The 26,327-nt window shown below is 38.4% G+C and overlaps 2 protein-coding genes across 5 annotated transcripts in view; both read right to left on the bottom strand.

Moving 5' to 3' along the window:
• The window catches only part of LOC134742116 (dnaJ homolog subfamily B member 6), a 39,103-nt gene extending 23,511 nt beyond the window's left edge, over positions 1 to 15,592 (bottom strand). The window contains exons 1-4 of one of the 4 annotated variants that reach the window (XM_063675076.1): positions 15,019 to 15,592; positions 9,032 to 9,128; positions 2,912 to 3,021; positions 1,514 to 1,651 (exon numbers count right to left, since the gene is read on the bottom strand). In XM_063675076.1, the coding sequence (XP_063531146.1) occupies positions 1,514 to 1,651; positions 2,912 to 3,021; positions 9,032 to 9,096 (313 nt within the window). In that variant the 5' untranslated portion in view covers positions 9,097 to 9,128; positions 15,019 to 15,592. Of the gene's footprint in view, positions 1 to 1,513; positions 1,652 to 2,911; positions 3,022 to 9,031; positions 9,129 to 14,834; positions 14,943 to 15,018 lie in introns of those variants that run through there. The other 3 variants (XM_063675074.1, XM_063675075.1, XM_063675077.1) reach the window with 3 other exon arrangements.
• LOC134742113 (uncharacterized) overlaps positions 1 to 26,327 on the bottom strand; it is a 106,423-nt gene that overhangs the window by 21,587 nt on the left and 58,509 nt on the right. The gene's annotated exons all lie outside the window — the stretch shown is intronic.

The raw sequence follows: 26,327 nt of genomic DNA on the forward strand, positions 1-26,327 counted from the left end.
GCCAGGCGCAAATTTCATCAGTCATCGCCTCCCGGGCGAAAACTCGTATAGCGGATAACGGCTATGTATGATGAACCCTCGTGAACGTCAGCTGCCGCTCCGTTGGTGGGTTGAGGAATGGCAGCCAACGAAACGCGTAACACGGTCTTTCCACCGCGATACAACCGGCTGACGGTTTGTTTTATTAACAATAGCATCTAAACTATCATCTGACAAAGTATCAAACGGGAGGCGATGACGCCGATGACTGAAAAGAATTTTCTTTTTTACGGTGAATACCTATAGAGAAATGGGATGCTTCGTGTAGTTTAATAGAAAACTATGTAAATATGTACACAAAATGCTACTGCATTCAATAAAAATGTCTGTTGTCTGCATAAACTATAAACTGACTGTTCAGTAGACTTTTATGTGTTATGAATATTACGAAAAAATCCTATCCCATTATCTAAATCTGCTGCTGTGCCGATTCTGGTTTTTACCTTGACGCGTAAAATCCAGAAGCGGCATAAGGATCATGATCGAAACCCGATAATTAGGTAGCTACAAAATGTGTCCAGGAAAGTGATACGGAACAAGCGCATGATCCATAGTGAGCCAATCCACAATCGCTAGTAAAATAACGTCATAATGTAAACAAATAAATCATCATAAAACTCACACAATCACACCACACATCGGGTTAATATTAGTTTAGCATTTAAAAATAACGATCACTCAAAATCTTAATTGTTATTGTTTGTAAAAAAAAAGTTTTTGTTTAGTACAAACGGTAGAACGTTATTTGTTACAAAATTAGGTCAATGTACATTATGTTATGAATATTATCACATATTAACACGAAAGTGGAGGACCCGTGTGAAATCGCCTTTTCATACAAACGTAGTCCTCATTTTCCTCTCTGGGTACTAACATTATTGAAAATATTTTGACACAATTTGTTGTATATCATTATCAACCAAAGCTATGCCCCTACGTTTGATTTTTTTCGAATTTTTAATTATTATAAGTTAGAAGCATTTAAAAATTTGTATGAAATCTGTTTCTCGCTTCTAAAAATCTAAAAAAGTCAGTCGGTAGGGGCATAGCTATGGTTAATATACATCCAATTATGTAATACTATTTTCTATAATGTCAATATTTAGAGAGGAAAATGGGGACTACGTTTGTATAGAGAAACGGCCGTCCCCTTTCCTCTTAAAGCTTATTTCCATGAGCTGATAATGCCCACCAGATCAGTTCATGCTGTCCTCTTTTCTAGATTATTTAAAAAGAATACAGCATGAGTGGCGTTACATGGGTACCAACTACCAATGAAAAAAAGCCTTTGTAAATATTTGGACAAGTTATCTTTATCAGAGTCGTTTCAATAATTTGTTAGAGGCGTGTTTTAAACAGGTATTTACTTAGAATAAGCAGTATCTACAGTGTAAGTCCCTATGATAATATTCATAACCCAACTTTATGGTCTACAATTATCACAAAACCAATCCTATAATACAGGAGAAACTACCAAAAAATCGATGAAAAGGCGTATCTCCGAAAAACCCTTTGAAGCTATAGTGCCGATGGCCATTGACTCCGTTCTTGCTCGTATATCTGTGACTGTGGTGACTGGATCCGCGGGCGTCATACAATTTCCGCTTGTTTTCTACCCAACAACAAAACATTTTTTTTTACAATATCATAACCATGCGCTTTCCTTGTACTTTGGTATGAGCAGTTGAGATATAAGTACCCATTACTTATATTATCTTCATTTTATGTGTCGAGTATGTTTTTGTTGCTTATTAAATAACTCTACACTATCCGTTATTTTCGAAAACTAGGTGTAAAGTGAACTTAATATTACCAATTTGCGAATCATATCATTTTCATACATGGTGCATGAGGGACCTTGTGTCATGTGCTATCATTTATTTAACATGTCATAAAGATGGAACAGTAAATATGGCAACCCACTGTGACGCACATCAAGCATGCACGCACGCAACGCGAGCAATGTGCCGCCTCACATGTAAAACTAGACATTACATACGGCATGCGGATTGTAGAGTGCATTCGCATTAGCACTTGCTGTGGTTTGACCACAAATAGAGTTAGACCAAGAAAAGTCTGCAACTATTTTGATAGCATACGCAGTGCAAGTGTTATTTACACGTCATAATTTCATAGAAGTTTGACGTTTAAAATAACACTTGCACTGCGTGTGCTATCAAAATCGTTGCAGACTTTTCTTGGTCTGACTATATGTACTTAGTGCTGTTGCGCGCCGCAGTGGGTTCCAGCCTTATGTCTCTCTAAGAATAGAAATAATCTCACCGTAAAATAAAAGGAAAGTAAGATTGCCAAGCGCTTAGTAGGTAGTTATTATGTATTGCTTTTTAGGGTTCCGTACCCAAAGGGTAAAAGCGGGACCCTATTAGGTACTAAGACTCCGCTGTCCGTCTGTCCGTCCGTCTGTCTGCCTGTCACCAGGCTGTATCTCATGAACCGTGATAGCTAGACAGTTGAAATTTTCACAGATGATGTATTTCGGATGCCGCTATAACAACAAATACTAAAAACAGAATAATATAAATATTTAAATGGGGCTCCCATACAACAAACGTGATTTTTTTGCTGTTTTTTTTTCCGTAATGGTACGGAACCCTTCGTGCGCGAGTCCGACTCGCACTTGGCCGGTTCTTCATGCACAGGACATTATTTTTCTACATAATAAATATAATAATCAAAACTTGCCTTACTTACCAAGTCAGCTTTATACATTAGAGAGTGCATTGTGAAAGAAAAAAATACTTAAAAGTTACAATCTAGTTATACCATCAACTTGATACCCAAAGGTGCTTCTAGCCTGAAAAAAATATTGTGTACAACAATATCCAAAGTAAGGAATATCAACTATCCTTACCATCTGATAAAACTTCATAGGCTTCGGAAATCTCTTTGAATTTTCGATTTGCCTCGTCCGCATTGTCTGGGTTTTTGTCGGGATGCCATTTCAAGGCTAGTTTCCTGTACCTGTATGAAAAATTGAGTTATTAAAATACAAAGAGTTTATTATTTACATCCAACATTGGCATCATCTAAATAAAGACGATCCCTTTTAATAAGCCCGCCCATTTAAGTAGAACTTTGGCCCAACACCCGTACTCGGCATAACATTAAAGTGCAAATAGATACCCAGTCAGGATAAGAACATATTTTATTTAGCTTAAGTGAACCCCTTTTCTTATTCATTTTTAACCCCCGAAGCAAAAAGAGGGGTGTTATATAGAGTTAGACCAAGAAGTCCGCAACGATTTTGATAGCATACGCAGTGCATGTGTTATTTATAACGTCATAATTTCATAGAAGTTTGACGTTTAAAATAACACTTGCACTGCGTGTGCTATCAAAATCGTTGCAGACTTGTCTTGGTCTAAATCTAGCTGTGTGCAATATAATAGCAGTCAATAGGAAAATTAAAATTAGGAGAAAAGTTATAACTTCAGATCAATTATATTGGATCTTCTTTTATAATACTTCTGCATTACTTGACATTTGTTTTAAAATTAAGGGCGTTCCATTGGTTTGCCGCTGTCACTGACATTTCGCAAGAAAGAACTGGAAAGATCATTCGCGCAAAGTGTCAATTTTGATCAAATTTTGTCGATTTTTATTTATTTTAAAAACGTTACCTTACAATATCGAAATTCGAAAGCTATGAAATTACTATTAAAGTTAAATAAGATTGTTTTTTCTTATTTTTTTGTTTATAGTATCACATAATAAATAACCGAGTAAAGTTTGTTTAAAAGTCTGAGTTAGAGGTTACTTTGGGAATTAATTGTATCGAGCGAAGTGCCATAATTCGTGTATCGGAAGCTATGTTATTAAAGATATTGTCCTCTGTAGTTCATTGGTTTACTACTAATAATTTACTCCTCAATGCCAAGAAAACTAAATGTGTAAGATTCTCTTTGCCTAATGTACAGCATGCGAGTGACGCTCAGGTTGTTTTAAAAGACGAAATTTTAGATGTTTTTCTAGGCCTAACCTTAGATCCAAAATTACAGTGGGGTACGCACATTTCTACACTGGCCGGTAGACTAAGTTCAGCAGCATACGCAGTTAAAAGAATCCGTCAACTTGCAGATGTTGAGACAGCACGGCTGGTGTATTTTGGATATTTCCACAGCGTCATGTCTTACGGCATTTTATTGTGGGGCAAAGCCGCTGACATGACAATTCAATTTTTGTTTTACAGAAGCGTGCTGTTCGTAACATATATAATTTAGGAACGCGAATGTCTCTTAAAGATAAATTTAAAGAAATCAATATTCTCACTGTTGCTTGTCAATATATTTACGAAAATATAATGTATGTAAGAAAAAATATCGACATATATAAATTGAATAGTGACATACACAATTTTAACACTACAAAATAAAAATAAATTGGCGATTCTCAAATTCCGTTTAAATAGAGTAAATAATATGTCATTTATGGGGAACAGTGTGCACTTTTATAATAAGTTACCATCTAATTTAACGAAATTGTCAATGAATAAATTCAAGTCAATTGTAAAACGACAGCTTTTACAAAAAGCTTATTATACGGTTAAGGAATTCGTAGAAGATAAGAATGCATTTATGTTAAAATAGAATAATTATGTATATATAGTTATAAGTTGACATGTAAAAGAGCTAGCTTAAGCCTATTTACAGAATAAACATTTTGAATTTGAATAATAGTTAAAAACTACATAAATTTTTTCCACGTCTACGAATATCAACGCCTCTTAGAAAAACATGATCATATAAGGAGATTTTTCGCCTTCTGGCTCAGGGAACCGCCTTAACTGTAATCGTTACTTAAATAATATTGGAAGTAAAAAAAAATATGAAAATCGGCTTTTCGCGGCTTTCGGCGGAAATTCTTATAAAAACGTATAACGTAACAACCTACGAAAAAATACAATAGTGTACTATAATAAGTAATTTAGTATCTTGCCTATTATTTCCAATTAAAGCTTTACATCTAAACCCATGTCATCCAGAAAAAATAAACTTTTCTATAACACGATTTTCGTGTCAGAGTGTAGGTATACTAGTAATCCATAATTCGGACTTTTTTGTTGATTTTTGACCAAATACTTCGTTTTGTTTGTTTGCTTGAGGCTCTAAATGATAGGCAGCCGCCCATGACAAATCAAGTAGTCGGTCAAAAATCAACAACAAAGTCCGAATGATGGACTACTAGTACACTCTGAGACGAAGATCGTCTTATATAAACGTTATTGTGTTTTCGATTATTCTGTTTTAGATGTAAAGCCAGGCCTTTGGAACTCTCCGCTCGAGCTCGGATTTATACCTGCGAATCGCGTCCCCTTCACGGTATCAAGCCAGTTGGTTGCCTGCCACACGCGCTAACCCACGCACTTTACCGCGCGCTCGATTACGCCAGAGATCATACAAAAGAAATGTCTTCGCAATTAAAAAATAGGTCAGCTTGTAGTGTGAGTGGATGCAGGAATTCCAAAACAAATAATAAATTATGTTTTTTTACTATTCCGACAAATGAGGAAAAGTAAGTAGACATATTACACCTTTTTTATTTTTTTTATGATAGTTATAAGCTGCGTAGGTAAGTAATAATAAATTGTTGTCATCACACTCGCTCAGTAAATGTGAAAATGCACGCAGGCTTAGCGGGAACTATAGAAAAAGAGTCTTCCCTAATGTCTGTTTTTTTATTCCGTAGACTAAAATGACGTTTCATGTGTAAGACATGACATTTCTTAGTACGACATGAAATGTCATTTTAGTCTACGGAATAAAAAAACAGAATATAGGGAGTTATGAAGTTTCTAGTATTATAATTTGTCTTTATACTTCATTTTTGTATCGCAAGTGTGATGAAAAACGTGTGTAACTCGGGGCGTAATAATATTGCAAACTCGAGTATATAAATCACTCCGGCAATCCATCGCGATTTAACTATACTCTCGTTTGCAATGTTTAACTTACGCCCCATGGTGCACAATGAAGTATTATTTACATCAATATCATAACCTCCCTATAATATATTCAGAAACGATAAGCTAACGGCCTATATTAATAAACCTGTATCTGTGGCTGCATCGTAATTTTTACTTTAGAAAGAAAGAAAGAAGAAAGAAAATAATTTTTTTCAGGACGCTTACAGTATTGCTTAAATGTAATACACTTTTATTAATATAAAACATAAACGTCACTGGAAAGGTCTCCCCTCAGCTTGATGTCAAGTTACCTTTCAGGTATCTTGACGCTGGTCTTCCGCGGAGACCTGTCCAAGCGATCGCGTCAGCACGTAAACTTATCGGACTTTGGTTACTACTAACTAACTAACTAACATTGGTTAAACTAAATTGAGATTAGAACAGATATTACAAATAAATATTAGGTACCTATTTCAATTTGACTTATTAAGTATATATTAATATATGGCTTATTTAATAACATATTTGTAAGACTTATTAGAGTTGACTGAAAATTACTTAGACAAAACTTAAAGTAAAGGTTGGCACTTACAAGTGATCCACTCTTTGAGCAGATTTCTGCAAATTCAGAATATACTTTTTGTATTCTACTTTAAAGGCAAAATGGAATGTGTGTTTCTTATTGTGCGGCGGTATGTTGTTTCAGCATTTCGTGGCAGAATATCTAAAACTACCACGAAATGCAGTTGTATTGTGCCGTGGGCAGATAAGATAAGACTTTACGTTATCGATAACCGACATCTTAATTACATTCAAGTTTAGAACATCTCTGAGTAACAAAGTGATTTGGCCTCTATTCTAATATCAGTCGAGATGACGTTTTATTCGAAATGAAGTGTCAGTTGCAAACAATTTTGTCAAATTTCGCATGTTACTTGATGTCGAACGATATTAGATATGGCAGTCGGCCCCCGACTCTAGTTTGTCTCTCAATTAAAAAAACAACGGATGCGTGAAATGCGCGAAAAAGTTTTCATTACCGCCATTTGAGGTTTAATTAGTTTGTAAGTATAAAATTACTTTGTTTTGTTGAAGCTTATGATATTGATGTAGATAAAGCAGTGTATGTAACTGTACATAATTAGGCATTGAAATACTCGTGTGATCCTTTAATGAAACTCTTTTCATTTGTTTTATAAACCCGCACTCGTACTTTAATGCCTTTCATTATGTAGCAGTCACATAAACTACTATTTAAAGATGTAGGTATTGTTTTTTTATGACACATTTATACTACCTATGATACCTAAGTATCTGAAAGAAGCGTCGGCAACCCTAGCGTTGTGCCGGTGCACGCGGTGAGGGGAGCGGCGCGCTGAAGGTCACTCCATTGTATTATTGCGTAGGTATCAAAACGGTAGGGATATATTTGCGTTTTCTTTGAGAGTTAAGTATCTGTTCGTAAGAACTATTATACAAATTAAACAAATTACTTTTGATTATTTTTAAAGCATCAGACTTAATTGAGGGGCTTAGTTTAGGGAAGATGTATGTAAAACATTGATTTTGTATCACCAATTTAAAGTCACCCTGTAAAACTTGTGGTAGAGCCAGGGGGGTGTCACTTCGCAGTTTAGGTACATTTGGCCAGCGCGCCTCCCGGGCAGGCGTATGGCAATGCGCTGCCGCTCGACTCGCGCAAAATTGATAATACATAATGCCTTCGAAACCTAAATCTATAGATATTGTTCTGTTTACGGATGTCTGAATAAACGGAAAAACAAGGAAGCAGAAATAATTTTTTTTTTTTAATTCCGGACTATATTGACCGACATATTTTCAAAGGAATAAGTACTTCTGTGGCACCTACTTCCGTGAGAATCAGACATACTATCTCCGGATAAAAAAATTATGCTTACAGAATCAACGTTTGTAATTCCTACATATTTATCTTAAAAATAATAAATCAGTAGGTATAGGTACAAAAACTTGTCAAGTGATAACCCCGTGCCAACACTCGCAGCTCGGTCATAAAACTGCGGCGCGCAAAGAAGATTCACAGTTCGTGCGCGGTTATAAGTTTCAATTTTGCTTGCAGGCGGCGAGTATAGGTATAATTTTATACCTAAATCAGACTTTTGTGAAGGAGTGAATTTTCTGTACGGTAGTACTATTAGTTATTCTGTGGTAAAGCTTTGATTGGAAATTGGAATTATGTAATAGGCAAGTAAGGCAAGATACTAAATTACAACTATAGTACACAATTGAATTTTTTCGTAGGTAGTTACGTTTTTGTAAGAATTTCCGCTAGGTAGTAATAACTAGGTAGTATTTTTTTTTTTACTTCCAATATTATTTAAGTAAAGGTTACAGTTAATTTTGAAACAATGTCAAGTAATGCAGAATTATAAAAAACGGCCAAGTGCGAGTCGGACTCGCGCACCGAGGGTTCGTACTTTTTACACGACTGCCCAAAAAAAAGAGTGTAATGTTTTTAGTATTTGTTGTTATAGCGAATAAAGAATAAAAAAACTACCAATATATCAAAAGAGAAGAAGATATCGAACGTGTTGTGTATCGCGATAACTAGTTTCTCATAACATGTAATAAATGTGACGTTTTCAACCAAAAGGTACCACATTGTCGCTTGTTGATAAGGTTGATTTATAATTGAAGCTATATGGAAATAGCGCCTTACTGACAAGCGACAATAAGTACCCTTTTGGTTGAAAATGGCACAAATATCTATAACGTTAAGGTAACATCGATAACAGACATGTCGATATTTCATTTTGTCAATCACTTTATTTCGCCACAAAAACTTCTATGTCTGGTTATAGTACCCTAATTTTCATTTTCCTATTGACTGCTATTACTTATACTGCACACAATTGGTGTTTGACGCTAATGTCTGTCTGTGGCAACTGGCATCGTAGCTGTCCAACGGATGGACCGATTCCGATGCGTTTTTTTACGTTTTTTTTTAATTGCTTCGAAATTTTCGATTAATGCCTTGATTTTCATTAAAGGTGGTTAAAGCAGTAATAAACAAATTTGTGGAATACTTACGCTTTCTTAATTTCAGTCTCTGTGGCAACCTTAGTAACGCCCAAAACCCTGTAGTAGTCCACCATTGCTGGATTCCCTTAAAGGGCCACGGGAGCACCTAGAATAACACGAATTTTTAATATACCCAGGGAAGGCAAAAAAATATGGGGCATTTTCTATGAAAAGGGACCTTATTGTCGATGGCGTTTACGCCGCACAGCGTCGCGCGGCATTGTATTTATGTCCGTATATCGGAGCATCGTTAGTAATGGCGTAAGCGCCATCGACAATAAGGTCCCTTTTTATAGAAAATACCACATATATTGCTTAATCTAAGTGCTCAATGCAGTGTCTTAGGATAATTGCAAAATGCCTTTAGAAAAGTAATTTATTAATTAAATACCTCCTCTGTAAAATATTTCCCACCAGTGTTACCTGGATAAATATGAACCAACGAACAGAACCAAACATGGACTTAATACAATACAGTACTCGATGTTTCAGTTAATGAAAACAATCTTAAATAATACATCATTGGATTAGAATGCCTAAATATTTTGTATTTATTTGTTTAGTTAATTAACTTTAAATGTACAGATCTTAACTTGGGTAATAAGAAAACTAGGACAAATTTGATTAGAAGTAAAACTTAGCTACATTATGTTTTGTCATAGTAATGTAGTATGTAGGTAGGGGCTACATTGTATATTTGCCAGCTCTAAGTTCATGACCTACACACAGGTAGGGGATGCTCCTGGGAAATCCTAGTTCTGAAACTCCCAGGAATTTTAAATTAGTAACAAAAGAACCAGTACTGAAGATTCCATTCCGTTTTGCCCAGTTATCATTATGAGTTTCATTCCCATTTAATAAAAAATTGGGGGGGCCAAATAACAGACAATCTTTAACCAAGTGTTCCAGCTGATTTTCATGTTTTGGTGTTTTTGTTATGTTTTTATTTACACTAATATACAAACACAAACCATGATCATAGTAGTTAAAGATTCTATGATTAATTTAATTTTGAAAAAAAAAAGAAAATATAAGTCAAGCATTTTTTGCCAAGTTACCTAGGTTATTATCTTAGTTGAAAATAATAATATTATGTGGTGGCAGTGGACAGGAACCTCAGGCCACTCTCCTTGGCAAACGAGAACTGGCGCAAACCTGTGGTAAAGAACACTGCGAAACGCAAGACGATATGGAAGAGCAAGAAGCTACACAGGCGGTTCTACAAGGCCCTCACGGGACCCGATTCGGGGGCCTCTTTGGAGAAACCGAGGGTTTTGTCTGTGCAATTGCTGAAGAAGTTATGATGACAAATAACTATCGGAAATATATCCTGAAGGACAGTACGGGCGACATTTGTCGGCCATCCCTCAGTCACTCAGGCATATCATCTCCGGTTTTTCACGCAAAATAGGCGCCCGTCGTTGAGTTGCGGAGAATCGCCCGAACTACAATACAATACATCTCCGGTTGTTCTCATCTAGCTAATGGCGAGTACTTGTTGTTGTTGTGGCGAGCACAGACATAATCTCGTAGCCAGAATTATTCACCAGCAACTTGCTCTACTATACAGCATTGTGGACCGCGAAGTACCGTACTTACTACTGAGTACTCACCTGCGCTAGTTCTCGAAAATGGTCGTGCCACGCTCTATTGGGATCCATCTATCATCACTGACAGGACTATTGTAGCCAACAAGCCTGACATCGTGATAATAGATCGACCGCAACGTCGGGCCGTGCCAGTAAGTACCTAGACTTGGCTCATGAGAACCGCCATGTGGGATGTTGATTCGACGATCATTGTCCTGATAGTCGTTTCAGCTGACAGTCTGATAGCGAAGAGTCTCAACCAACATCTTAAGAGACTTTCGCTAGGTGGTTGGATCAAGAGTCAGAAGCAGGATTTCCTCTCTCTGTGGCCCTGACCCTGCCCCGCTGCTGGCGGCACCCTAGGTTAGGTTTTTTTTTTTTTTTACTAGCCTAATTTAGTGTCCCACTGCTGGGCAAAGGCCTCCCCTCGTTTCCTCCACTCGACCCTGTCGTTTGTAGTGTACCGCCAATCCGGATAAAATGCGTCTAAGTCGTCCCGCCATCTCCTTTTCGGCCTGCCTGCACCCCGGCCAGCACCATCTATGGTGTTCCGTGGGTCCCACTCGGTAACCATTTTGGCCCACCTTTCAGGGTGCATGCGGCAGACATGCCCAGCCCAGTCCCACTTAAGCTTAGCGGTCTGGACACCTACATCTACAACTTTAGTTCTGGATTTATAGTATGTTTATATATTTTTTGTGTTATTTTGTACGTGTTTTTATATTTTACTTTTATATGCATATTAATTATTAGGTACATAAACATAATTAATTCAAAAAACACGTGGCATGCTTACATTCATACAAAACAAAGACTAATAACCCTAACCTGAGAAAAATGAACATGATAATAAAAATAAAATGGTAATTTAGACAAAGTTGTATTTTTAGCTAATCTTAGTAAAATAAAGGCATTATGAAAGAGGCATTAAACTGCAGTGAACATACAGTCCGGGACCGGTACTGAATGCCCCAAACACACAGGCATCTGCTTTTACAAGACAGTTGCAAAAAAATTACAACTATCTTTGCTGCAATTAGTAATCTATATAAATGTGTGTGTAAACATCCACCTCACCTCTCCTGCAGACACTTAGGTGGGTTTATTTACAAATGCAACATAGTATTCATGTAACATCATAATCATGATTATGATTATTGTGTTCTATACCGCTATACTCTTCTTTCCCAATTAGCTTTAAAACATTGTAGCAAAAATGTTAAACAGAAGAGTCACTCAAAAATAATTAATTTACAATATGTTGGTACCTTTCAATAAAAATAGTATGAAGATTTAAAAAATGGCATAAATTTTTTGTTTAGTTTTTGATGTCTTCAAAAGCAGCTATCAAACAATACTGTCACTTTGATGGAGAGCTAAAATGACAAACATTTAATTTTCTATTGTTTATGGTTGCACAACTGTGCCTGTTGCTTAAAACCTACAAGAGTATAAGTCGAGTTTACAACAATGACATATTTTGTTTTTTTGTTTGAAATCTTATGTGCATGGAGACTATATAAAGGAGCCAAATCTCTATGTACGAAAAGTGTCCAATGTCCATCAAAAAACAGTAATTAGGCGGCGCCACCATACACCGAAATACTACCAAAAACAACCTACGTAATTTGGTCGGGTTATTTGTTGCCTTATATGGTTCGTTATACTCATGTCCCAGAGCCTAACTAGCGCCACCGGAGAGATTAGGAACTATTATTTAAAGCTGAAAGCTATGGATGGTATAGAAAGGATCGCAATCTCTTATGGCAGAATTGTTGTAAAAGTGACCGCGTTAAGCTTTAAATAATAGTTCCTAATCTCTCCGGTGGCGCTAGTTAGGCTCTGGGACATGAGTATAACATGAACCATATAAGGTAACAAATAACCCGACCAAATTACGTAGGTTGTTTTTGGTAGTATTTCGGTGTATGGTGGCGCCGCCTAATTACTGTTTTTTGATGGACACTTTTCATACATAGAGATTTGGCTCCTTTATACAGTCTCCATGCTGAAAGCGGTCACTTTTGCAACAATTCTGCTATAAGAGATTGGCATCCTTTCTATACCATCCATACTTATGTGCTTCAATACAAATTGATTTTTGTTCCGAGAAGCAGTCCAGCAATAGGTACATATTTTTAATGTATCTATAACTTTAAAACCACATCTTGTAGTGATATTTTTATTGCAGTCCGCTTGCAAATTAATGGGGTTGTCCGGTCGAAATAATTAGCAGAGGGCGCCAGCATAGCTTGCCCCAAAGAATAAAGTAAGTATATTATGGATGGTATAGAAAGGATGCCAATCAATTTAAATAATAGTTCCTAATCTCTCCGGTGGCGCTAGTTAGGCTCTGGGACATGAGTATAACATGAACCATATAAGGCAACAAATAACCCGACCAAATTACGTAGGTTGTTTTTGGTAGTATTTCGGTGTATGGTGGCGCCGCCTAATTACTGTTTTTTGATGGACACTTTTCATACATTGAGATTTGGCTCCTTTATATAGTCTCCATGAAGTATATGGCTTGCCCTGTCAATCCTTAGAATTGTGTCAAATTTTTGTTTTTTTAATGCCCTCAGCCCTGGATGCCAGCCCTTCAAGCCAAATCTCATAGAAAAAGGGGCAAGCTACGATGGCACCATCTCTGCAAACCTTTGACAGTTGCCAACCCCATTGTTATCCATTCTATACCATCCATAGTTATCCCATTGTGAGCCCTGACATTACATTCTGATTCTGTGATAACTATAATTTAAACATAATTTTTTGACAGAAAATGTATACAAATGACAAGTCATAAATTGAGTATACTAGTATTTTTACCATGGATGTTAGTAAAGGGAGGTAGATATGGCACCAGGCCCTCGATCGTGAGCCATCAAATACAGGTTCCGGAACCTATATTAAGTTGTACTACTGACGCCAATGTGTCAAGATTGACAAAATCATCTACTTAATCATGGAGACTGTATAAAGGAGCCAAATCTCTATGTATGAAAAGTGTCCATCAAAAAACAGTAATTAGGCGGCGCCACCATACACCGAAATACTACCAAAAACAACCTACGTAATTTGGTCGGGTTATTTGTTGCCTTATATGGTTCATATTATACTCATAGTCCCAGAGCCTAAGTAGCGCCACCGGAGAGATTAGGAACTATTATTTAAAGCTGAAAGCGGTCACTTTTGTAACAATTCTGCCATAAGAGATTGGCATCCTTTCTATACCATCCATATACTAAATATTGCCTGCATTTTAGTTTTGTCAACTATGAACGTCACATGTCTATTATTAATAAAAGGTCATTCATTTTTACTGCCAAGTTTATGCAGTTAGCAATGTTAGCATGGTCAGAGTCTAGTGTTTGTGATTCCAGAAAGTCAATAATATGGAATAGAAGGAAACATTGCTACAAGATTAAGTATTCCTCCTGAAATCTACTTTACTTTTTGTATTTTGTTGATTAGAGAAGATACAATTTTTGGTTTGACTCTGTATTTAACTTGCCTCTCGCCTCGTAAATCTCGCCTGCAACACTCAGTCAGGCAGTTCAGGCATGTGCCTGAACTACATGTTTTACATGTGTAAAACATCACTATTTTGTCAGTCTTTGTTTTGTATGAATGTAAGCATGCCACATGTTTGTTGAATAAATTATGTTTATGTTTGTTATGTTTAAGCCACACAATGGAATTCAATTTCAATATCATCAGATCAGAAATCAGCTTCTTAATATTTTCAAAATAATTATAGAAGAATATTTGGTAGGCAACAGTCTGGTGGAATGCTTCAAGTGTAGTGTTCATTGCAACTTGTTATGTTGATAGTCTATTTGCACTTATCTACATTTCAGTCTTTCTATTACACACTTAATAATTATCAATGCATAATTCAGATATGGAATAATTTAAGTACAGCACTACTCATTAAAACAACAAAATTAAGGAATATTTTAAAATTTAATGGAAGATGTTAATGGTAACACTGCAATTGCAAGTGTTAACCAAGACAGACAGCTGTAGCTTTGTTTGCATGACCTTGGCAAGTAGTAAAATGAAAAAACAAATGCATAATGAGAAATTACCAACCCTAGATTTGTTATTATTTATTAACGCAATAAATTTAGGCAAATATTTCATTATTTTAATAAATAAGCGAAGAAAAAATATAGCTTATTATTCGATCTTGTCGAATCGTGTGATTACATTTCGCTTACCTCATGAGTGCAATGCAACTTCGCCTTACCTACACATGGTGCTAATATTACGTTGTAACGCTAATATGACACATTGAAATGACTTTTCCCACACACACCTGTTTCGTAATGAGATAAAAAAAATATACCTGGGTGAACGTTGAATTATCCCAGTTTCTTAGGTGTAATAGAAATAGGTACAAACCTTAAAATAACATTGGCTGTTCCGGTGAGTAAATGGGTGCCAACCACGGATACTGCACGATGTTTTCCACCTCACTGAACGGTCTAGAATTTTCACCCTTATTATCACTTAACACGTTACATAGAGGTTAACAGTCCTTTGGAGCTACGCACACGGGATGACACTCTCGTTGCGCCCTACACACAACAGAATGAAACGGATGACCGATTATTTCCAATGACACCTTGTGCTCGATCAAATAACAATAACACTACATTTCAATAACTTTGCTGCATTGGATCTATTACAATATCGACGGTACGAAATTGATCGCTCACAAACTCGATACAAAATAGACGTGTTTCGGAACAAGTAATCAAACGATAAGACAAAGCATTAGTAATTGAAGTCGTTTTTGTAGCCGCGCCGCGCCTAGCTAATGTTTAAAAGACATAACACAATCCAAACGCGCGTTATCTTTCACTCAAATGACTTCGACTGACGGGACACAAACAACGACGGTGGCGGTTCGTCTCGTCTGCGCCTACCGCCTAGCCGCCTTTCTGGAAGGGGGACCCGACCGGAGCGAACACGAACAACAACGCTCACTCGTCGCTCGGCTCGTTACCGACTAGCGACTGGGCGATGGCACGCGATGGGCGACTGCCCCGCACGGCGCGGATAATAAAAACGAACAATTCAAATCATTGTCGCTCAGCGTATCATTCTGTACTACCAAATCAGCTGACTTTAATAGACTAAAGCCGGAATGAATTAGATACATTACATCAGATTAATTTATATCAAGATCTCATATATTGTATGTATCCTATGTATAACTAATAATAAAAAAAACAATATAATTTTACATTTCGCGCCCTTGTCAGCGTCAATATAAAACCTTGCAACAGTTGCAACAAATCACATGCGCTTCTTGACTGATACATTGCGACATTTGGTCGATCGCTTAAATTCATTCCGCCTACTTAGTCGGCAATGTATCGAGAATCGCATGCGATTGGTTGATTTGACTAATTTTTGAAAATGGTTTTAACGTATTGTTTATGACTTAATAATTACACTACATTGATATTTCCGTGAAATTTCCTGTATTAAATATTAAAAAAACAATGTTAAAGTTTATTTATTTTGAACGCGCCTTAAACGCTGTTTTTGCAAAGGGGCTAATCACGTGACACGTGTGACGTCACGCGCAAGTAAACTCAGTCAATGACCTTAGTTGATCTTATGGTTTATGTGCATTGAATTCATTGTTTCACTGTAAAATAGTATATAAATGGTGTATAGTGCCGCAATGTTCAAGTACGACTATAAAAAAACCAGACAAATCGTTTGTTTCCATTCCAACGAATCCCAAAAAAAGGGAAAAATGTGGTTAAAACTAGCGCGAAGAGACCCAAAGAGCATTTTAGCCCATACAAATGTTTTTATGTGTGAAGACCACTTCGATGTAAGTAATATTTAACTGTAAATAAATATGGTAATTAAATTAGTAACATACTTTTTCTTTCAAACTAAAGTGCAGTATGGAGATACTATTCTCGTCATCGTATTATATATACATATATATCGTCGTCGTATTCGTATCATCGAAAGCGAAATGTTCGTAAATAAACAATTTCTACGTATACTGACACAGCTGTTTTTACATTTCTAAGTTCTGCAGCATAGTAATCCGGATTATCTTTAAAGAAAAGTGCAACCATTAATGCGTCTATGTCTGGTAGGTTGCCGCCATCAGCTTTCACATATTTCGGCTCTATTTTAAGATTCTTATGAATATTGTGCCACTAGATATATGGATAAATCGGAATATATCAAAAAACAGTGGAACAATAACTAAAATTAACTAAATACAAATAAAACAGTTAAAACACTCAAGACAATCAAGAATGTTCACGTCCCTGATGAAATTTCAAAAAATATTAAATTTTCTTTCGTTTATTTTTCCAAAAATAAACATTATTTACATTCAAATATAGTGAATTATACTTTATTAGTTTATTATCTTTCAGGATGACAGCAATTCGTTATATATTTTTAATGTTGTCAAATACCCTATAGTACATTACGATACAAGTGCGAAAAGTAGGAAATTGACAATGAGTGACGATAAATTAAAACACGACCGAAGGGAGTGTTAATAAATCGACACGACTTGCGAATTACCTAATCGCGCGTGTATCATACGTTTTAAGGGCCCTCCACACTCATGCGCGAATCACGGCGCGAAGCCGCGAACGTAAGTGTGGCGTCGATTTCGCAGATTGTTCACGCCGTCGCGCCTAGTTCCCCGTTTTTTGTCGGTTTATTAGCCCGCGTCGTCAAAGGAGGCGCGAAGCACGAACTGGCAAGACTCCACATTACACACTATTTGGACTCGTATGTGGCAAGATAAATAACAATTATATTATATAAAGCGGCTATATTTTACGGTTTTACAACAAAACAAAATGGAAAAATAGCTAAATGACGTATGATGACATAGATAACTAGCAGTTAAGCTCGATCAGCTGATGCTTTTCCGCCATCTTGGCGAGAACCACACTGCGAAATCGCTGTGAAGTATGCGAGTGTGGAGCCATACGTCAACGTCGCGACATGTTCTCTCCGCGAAGTCGCGCCGCGATTCACGCACATAGTCTGGAGAGACGTTTACAGTAGGTACATATGACTGACCCTTTAAATCTTCGACGTAGTGACGTAATGTGCTAATTATGGCACTAGTGCGGTAAAGTAGCACCATAATATGTATTTGTAGCTGCTGCGCACATCTCCGCGCAGGATTGTCTGCGCGGTTTTTAAATAAGTCTGCGCGCCTTGTCAATCTTGTCTTAGAATAATAAAACTGAATATCAACGAATTTTCATACTTTATTTACGGGCCCCAAAGTGGTGACCCCGCATTCAGAGCAGCACCCAGCCTTCTAAAAACATGACTAATGAAAGCGAAACGACCGATAAGTTCGAACCTGCAGTTTCGAGCCCAATTTTAGAGCTCTCAGGTATCGCGACCAACATTCGTATTCCACCCATATGGCGCGACCAAATAAGACTTTGGTTTTGCAATTTGAATCAATCATCGCAACCCTCAAGAAAGGCGACCAGGCAATGTACGAACTCGCAATAGCAAAACTAGAACGTCAGGATTTGGACGAAGTAAGCGATATTTTACTAAAACCACCTGAAACTAAAAAGTACGAAACTTTGAAAACCCGATTGATTACCGTCTACGAGGAGTCGAAAGAACGTAGTCTGCAACGTCTTTTATCCGAAATGGAGCTCGGTGATTTAAAGCCATCCCAGTTACTGCGTCGGATGAAAACACTCGCCGGTAGTAACATCTCCGAAACAGCTCTCCGTATCCTGTGGTCCAATCATCTGCCTCTGTCCGTTCGATCCATCATCGCCTCGAGCGATACTATTATGAAAGATATAAATTTAAACGACATAGCACTGATGGCAGATAAAATTTTAGAACAAACACGTAAAGAAATATCAGCAATTTCGTCACAGCCGTCTACTTCTACGTCTACCAGCGATGCTCCTCCGCCGCAGAAAACGCTAGAAGACAAGCTGGACCATCTCGTTCGTGAAGTAGCCGAGATCAAGATTCAACAGAAACAGTACCGCCGAAATACATATTCATCTCCGCAATTCAACGCTTCGCGATTTAATCGTCCGTATTTTCGCACGCGCACCAATTTTCAAAACCTCCAACTTTCCTCGAGCGACATTTGTTTTTACCACCGACGTTTTGGTGACTCGGCGTATAAGTGCACCATCCCTTGCAATTTCAAGAAAAACAATAACAAGGAAAACTAGTACCTGCGTTAGCTGAGGCGGAAACTAGCGCATGGGATAATTCACACCGCCTGTTCGTTACGGATCAAGACACGAAAATTAAATTCCTTATTGACACTGGCGCAAATATATCTGTCATTCCAAAGCCTAGAGGATTCCGTGGCCAAGCAACCTCCTTCAATCTTTATGCAGCGAACAGAAGCGTAATACCCACTTTCGGTGAGAAGATATTGGATCTAGATTTTAATTTAAAACGTTCATTCAAGTGGAAGTTCATTATCGCAGCAGTCAGTAAACCAATCATCGGTGCTGATTTCTTAAAGTACCACCAATTGCTTGTCGATCTTCACGGACGATGTCTGATTGACAAGAAAACCAACCTTGCTGTCAGAACTCCAATTTGTAAGACCGCGCAGCCGACGATCTGCAGCATTGATCTTGAACAAAAATATCATCACATTCTCAGTGAATTTCCCGATATTATAAGGCCATCCTCAATCAAAAGCGCTCCCAAACACAACGTCGAGCACTACATCGAGACCACTGGAGCTCCGGTACATGCACGCCCACGACCGCTACCGCCACACCGATACCTCGCGGTAAAAAAGGAATTTGATCATATGATAGAGCAACAATTGTGTCGACCTAGCAAGAGTCCCTGGGCAAGTCCACTCCACGTTGTTCCTAAGAAAAATGGCGACATACGAGTCTGTGGAGATTACAGGCGCTTAAACTCTGTCACAAAACCCGATCGTTACCCCGTTCCTCGACTAAGAGATTTTACCTATCAACTTCATGGTATGAATATTTTCACTACAATCGACTTGAACCGGGCGTATCAACAGATACCTATGCACAACAATCATATCGACAAAACCGCTATAATTACGCCATTCGGTCTTTTTGAGTTTCCCATGATGAGAGAAGGTTTAAAAAACGCTGGGCAGACATTTCAAAGATTTATTCACCAAGTTCTTGCCGGTCTAGATTATGTTTTCCCATTCATCGACGATATTATTATTGCATCAAAGGACGCAAAAACGCACGAAAATCACCTCCGGACAGTCTTACAACGGCTGAACGAATACGGTGTCACAATCAATCCCTCTAAATGCGTGCTGGGTCAAGAATCTGTCAAGTTCCTCGGCTATACAGTAACACCTCAAGGAATTAAACCACCAGATGACAAAATTCAAATTATTAACAGTTACCCAAAACCTGAAAATATTGAACAATTACGAAGATTTCTTGGAATGGTCAATTTTTATCATGACAGCCTTCCCAACGCAGCACAAATTCAAACGCCATTAAACGTATTTTTACACAACTGCAAGAAACGCGATAAAACTGTCATACAGTTGAACCCTGAAGCGGATGAGGCATTTGAGGCATGTAAGAAAGCTATAAACAATGCAGTGATGCTCGCCCACCCTTCTCATAGCGCGCCTATAGCTCTTTTTTGCGACGCTAGTGACCAGAGCGCGGGAAGTGTACTCCAACAACACGTAAACAATAAATGGCAGCCTTTGGGATGTTTTTCAAAAAGATTTTCAAGCGCCCAGCAAAAATATAGTACATTCGACAGAGAATTATTGTCAATATATATGTCTGTAAAACATTTTCGAAAAATGTTCGAAGGCCGTGAGTTAATCATTTTTACAGATCATAAGCCGCTGACATACGCGCTTATGAAAACATCATCTGAGTCAGTAACTCATCGCCGTTCCAGACAGCTGTCATTCATTAGCGAATTTACCAGCGATATCAGGCATGTAAGTGGCCAAGATAACGTGGTTGCGGATGCATTATCACGCATCGAGTCTATCGCCACGCCATCTTTGTTGGATTATGACAAACTTGTAGAATTACAGCAAAATGACAAGGCTATTAAGCATTTATTATTAAAAAAGAATATTGAATTAAAGAAAATCATCCTGCCAAACTCAGCAGAACCAATTTATTGTGAAGTTTCTACATCAGCAATTAGACCTTACATACCTGAAGATTTACGCCGAATAGCTTTTGAACTCGTGCACAATATAAGTCACCCAGGTATCAGGACTAGTAGGAAGATGAAGAGAGGTATTTTTGGCCTTCTATGAACAAGGATGTCGGCATTTGGGCAAAAACCTGTATTAAATGTCAACAATCGAAGGTTCAGCGTCATACCTACAGCAACGTCGGATGTTTCACACCGAGCGCTCGTTTCCAACATATAGGTACATACTGACCTCGTTGGTCCTCTCAGTACTTCATCGGCTGGACACCGGTATTTACTCACAATTATAGACAGGACAACGCATTGGCCGGAAGCAATACCCATTCGAGACATAACTGCTGAAACCGTGGCTAAAACTATATACGAAGCATGGATTGCACGTTTTGGGTGCCCGTTAACTATAACAACTGATCAAGGCCGTCAATTTGAAAGTGAGCTTTTTTCATCTTTGACTAAATTAATTGAAAGAGTGCGCACTACAGCATATCATCCAGAAAGCAATGGCAAAATCGAACGATGGCATAGATGCCTAAAGGCAGCTCTTATGGCGCGGCTGAGCGATCGAGATAAATGGGTCGAAGAACTCCCCACTGTCCTGCTTGGACTACGCTCAGCACTGCGCAGTGACTCTGGTGTCAGTGCGGCCCAACTTACATATGGCTGTTCACTCCGCTTGCCAGGAGATTTTATTTCATTATCCATTTCTGTAAATCCTGTCATAAATTTTAATTACGTCGAACAACTTCGGCAAATCATAAACGATTTCAAGCCTACGCAAAAGGTGCACTCCAGCAGTAGAACGATATTTGTGCATCCTGATTTGAAAAATTGCGAAAATGTTTTCCTGCGAGAAGATGCAGTGCGCAAACCGCTACAAGCTCCATATAAAGGGCCCTATCCAGTATTGAAGCGTAGTGATAAAGTTTTCACAATTCAATTGCCAGGGCGGGCTGTCGCAGTATCCATTGACCGCTTAAAGCCCGCCTACACATTAGATCTTCATGAACCTGTCAATGAACCTCCGGCAAAATGTACTCGATCAGGTCGATCCATCAGGTTACCAGTACGCTTCGCTTGAGGGGGAGCCCTGTAGCTGCTGCGCACATCTCCGCGCAGGATTGTCTGCGCGGTTTTTAAAAAAGTCTGCGCGCCTTGTCAATCTTGTCTTAGAATAATAAAACTGAATATCAACGAATTTTCATATTTTATTTACGGGCCCCAAATATTGTAAAAGAAATTGTATAGAACACTCAAATATTTCATCCGATAGATAAAGAGGTAAGTACCTATAGGGCCCTCCACACTCGCGTTCGCGGCTTCGCGCCGTGATTCCCGCATGAGTGTGGAGGGCCCTTATCGTATTTTGCGTGTACGACCACAGATAAGAAAATTACTTTAATCATGAATCTATGACTTGAATTTTGACAACCCTAAATAGCCGCAAAGAGGATATAATAGGATAGAGTGGTACTGTCATAGTAAATTTTGTAACCACAGTAAATTCACTGCCATCTATCGACACACTTTAAAACTAAAAATGAAGATTTATAAAATTACGATAAAATGTTTTTAAATATGGATAAATTATTTTCTTTATTTGCATTAATTATTTTTATATGATTTTTATTAAAACCTCATTCTTCACACAGAATGATGGTTGCTAAGCAACAATGTTTTTCTAAAAGTTGTGTCAGATTACCTAACTATTTCGTTTCAATATATATGTTGTACATTTTCTTTAGAGCATTCGTTTAATTTATAATACGTATTAATTTCCATACTGGTAGTCTCCATTGCTTCCAAAATATAATAACGCGTCTCTGACTTTAAAAGGTGATGTGCCAAGCATAATGGATCATAATTTAACGACTACAAAATTGTTGATCGGAAATCTCGAAGGCAAAAGTAATTGGTCAACTTGGAAATATAAAATATGTATCGCCTTAAGGAGCATTCCAAATGCGTTGGATGTTGTCGAAGGTAAATTAACGAAGCCCGCTCATGTAGAGGAAGCAGCAGCGGCAGCGGGGGCAGGAGACCAGCTTGCTACCTATACGAAGGCTGACTGTAGTGCTTTGCTCCTCTTAACAAGCAACATGACTGATGATACTCTTCAAAAAGTCATGCGGTACAACACTGCTCGAGAAGTCTGGTTAGAACTCCACAGATTGTTTGAAGGGACTAGTGAAGATAAAAGCTATAATTTATGCATGAGCTTCTTCGGATTCAAACGGAACTCAGAAGATGACATAGCGACGCATATGAGTAAATTAAAGAATATTTGGTCCGAACTTAATCAAGATTTGAAAAAAGATGAAAATGAGTTACCCGAACTCCTCTTGATCTGTAAAATTCTTGACACACTAAGCGAGGAATATTCATCATTTAAAAGTAGCTGGCTCTTGGTTCCGAAAGCAGATAGAACAATAGAGAGTTTAACAAATCATCTTTGTGCTTACGAAAGATCAATCAAAGGTAATTCCGTACCTGAACAAGAAGCATTAGTTGCTCACTCAAATAATGTACGAGTAATTGATAAGAAGAACAAAGATAAGAAGATTAAGTGCAATTACTGTTCAAAAATCGGTCATCGCGTCAAGAACTGTCAAAAATGGATACGAGATGGCAAACCTCCGAAGAACAGCAATGCACAGAAGGGCGAAAGTACGCCATCTACTTCCCAAGCGTCAGTAGTAGATATGACAGTTATGCTGGTGCAGGAAGTAGTATCAGCCGTTGAGCACGACAAGGACAATTGGTGCGTAGATAATGGTGCCACCAGCCATATTACTAATAGAGGTGACTTGTTCACAACTTTTCATAATATTGTCTTCGGTTACCGCGATAGTTACTCATGAAATAAAACTATGAAAACGGATTATATCGCGTATATTGAATTTATAATACATCCCGACGTTTCGAACTCTTTACAGCGTTCGTGGTCAACGGGTGACTGAGGAAAAATTACAAAATGCAAAAATACCCACATACTAAAATAATGAACAATCATAGACTACAAACTTTAAGGCTGGTTGTACATGCAAAATCGGTTCATAAGGCTAGTTATACACTATAATTATTTTTCAAGTAAAGATATATATATATACGCGATAAAAATAAACTATGCCGGCTCCAACCCTACACCACGGACCCGAGAAGATTTAATTCCCTCCTAAATTGTAAGAGGGTATCCCAATATGGGACCGGCAACAAACTCGGCGGGACACATCTTTTCAAAACATCAGAATGTCCAGCATCATCCAACACTACGGTCTCACAGTCTATGTCTCGCTTGCTCCTTTATCAGGTGGACTACAGGATCCCAAGCTGGTGGTAGAGAAAAGCCATCTTCCCTATTAAAGTTTGGATATTTCTTAATCTCAATGGCCTCGCGCAGCATTCTGGGTATGTAACGCTTCTCCTTGGCAAGAACCAGAGGCTTATCAAACTTGATTGAGTGATTGGCTTTATCCATGACATGCTCACAGACAGCAGACCTAGGTCGACGGTGCTTGACATCAGCTATGTGTTCCTTCACCCGAGTGGAAATGCTCCGTTTCGTCTGCCCGACATATGATAGGCCACACTCACAGTCCAGCCTGTACACTCCTGCAGTCTGTAGAGGGGTATTGCATTTTACAGGCCTCAGGAATTGTGACATCTTCTTCATTGGCTTGAAATATGTTTTTATAGAAGCACGCTTCAAGATGTGGCTGATCCTGTCCGTGACCCCCCTGACAAAAGGCAGAATGGCAGGCCTGCGCTCGACTGTGGGGATCTTAATGTGGGACCTCTGGTTGATCCGCGGTATCCTGAGCTCGTTTGCCTGGAGCGCGCGCCTGGCATGCTGGAGCTCCGCGGCCAGATGCTGGTCATCACATATCCTCTGGGCTCTCTGAAACAAAGATTTGCCTACTGTAACAAGTTGACTGGGATGGTGATGCGATTTGCCATTTAAGTACCTATCAGTATGAGTAGGTTTCCTATACACAGTGCGACCTAGGGTGTTATCAGGATTTCTTTTTACCAATACATCTAAGAAGGGGAGAGAACAGTCTTTTTCCAACTCCATAGTAAATTTTATTTTGCTATGGATGGAATTTAGGTGATCCAAGAAAGTTGAAACACTACTTTTTGGAAGTATAGTAAAAGTGTCATCTACGTATCTTTTAAATATCTTCGGTCGCACAGGAGCCAATGAGAGTGCCCTCTCCTCGAAGTCCTCCATAAAGATGTCAGCGACTACTGGAGACACCGGAGACCCCATGGCCACGCCGTCGACTTGAAGATAGAATTCACCATTCCATAGCAAGTAGCCAGATATAAGGCAATGTTCCAACAGCTTAGCATATTCCTCTGACATGTTCTGCTCACATAACCTCTTCTTGACAATTTCAATGCAGTCTTCTGCCAGTTCTGCCTTTTGTCAGGGGGGTCACGGACAGGATCAGCCACATCTTGAAGCGTGCTTCTATAAAAACATATTTCAAGCCAATGAAGAAGATGTCACAATTCCTGAGGCCTGTAAAATGCAATACCCCTCTACAGACTGCAGGAGTGTACAGGCTGGACTGTGAGTGTGGCCTATCATATGTCGGGCAGACGAAACGGAGCATTTCCACTCGGGTGAAGGAACACATAGCTGATGTCAAGCACCGTCGACCTAGGTCTGCTGTCTGTGAGCATGTCATGGATAAAGCCAATCACTCAATCAAGTTTGATAAGCCTCTGGTTCTTGCCAAGGAGAAGCGTTACATAACCAGAATGCTGCGCGAGGCCATTGAGATTAAGAAATATCCAAACTTTAATAGGGAAGATGGCTTTTCTCTACCACCAGCTTGGGATCCTGTAGTCCACCTGATAAAGGAGCAAGCGAGACATAGACTGTGAGACCGTAGTGTTGGATGATGCTGGACATTCTGATGTTTTGAAAAGATGTGTCCCGCCGAGTTTGTTGCCGGTCCCATATTGGGATACCCTCTTACAATTTAGGAGGGAATTAAATCTTCTCGGGTCCGTGGTGTAGGGTTGGAGCCGGCATAGTTTATTTTTATCGCGTATATATATATATCTTTACTTGAAAAATAATTATAGTGTATAACTAGCCTTATGAACCGATTTTGCATGTACAACCAGCCTTAAAGTTTGTAGTCTATGATTGTTCATTATTTTAGTATGTGGGTATTTTTGCATTTTGTAATTTTTCCTCAGTCACCCGTTGACCACGAACGCTGTAAAGAGTTCGAAACGTCGGGATGTATTATAAATTCAATATACGCGATATAATCCGTTTTCATAGTTTTATTTCATAACTTTTCATAACTTTGATGACACGCATACCGTTACAACAGCCAATGGTCATGTTTTACAAGCCAAAGGAAAAGGATCGGTAGTCTTAGAAGCAAATGTCAATGATAAAGTCTCTACTGTCACATTACAAGATGTATGGTATGTTCCAGGTATCCAGAAAAATCTATTCTCGGTCCTAGCGGCTCACGATAAGAATC

The sequence above is a fragment of the Cydia strobilella genome, chromosome 6 (assembly GCF_947568885.1).
Source record: "Cydia strobilella chromosome 6, ilCydStro3.1, whole genome shotgun sequence".
Taxonomy (NCBI): domain Eukaryota; kingdom Metazoa; phylum Arthropoda; class Insecta; order Lepidoptera; family Tortricidae; genus Cydia; species Cydia strobilella.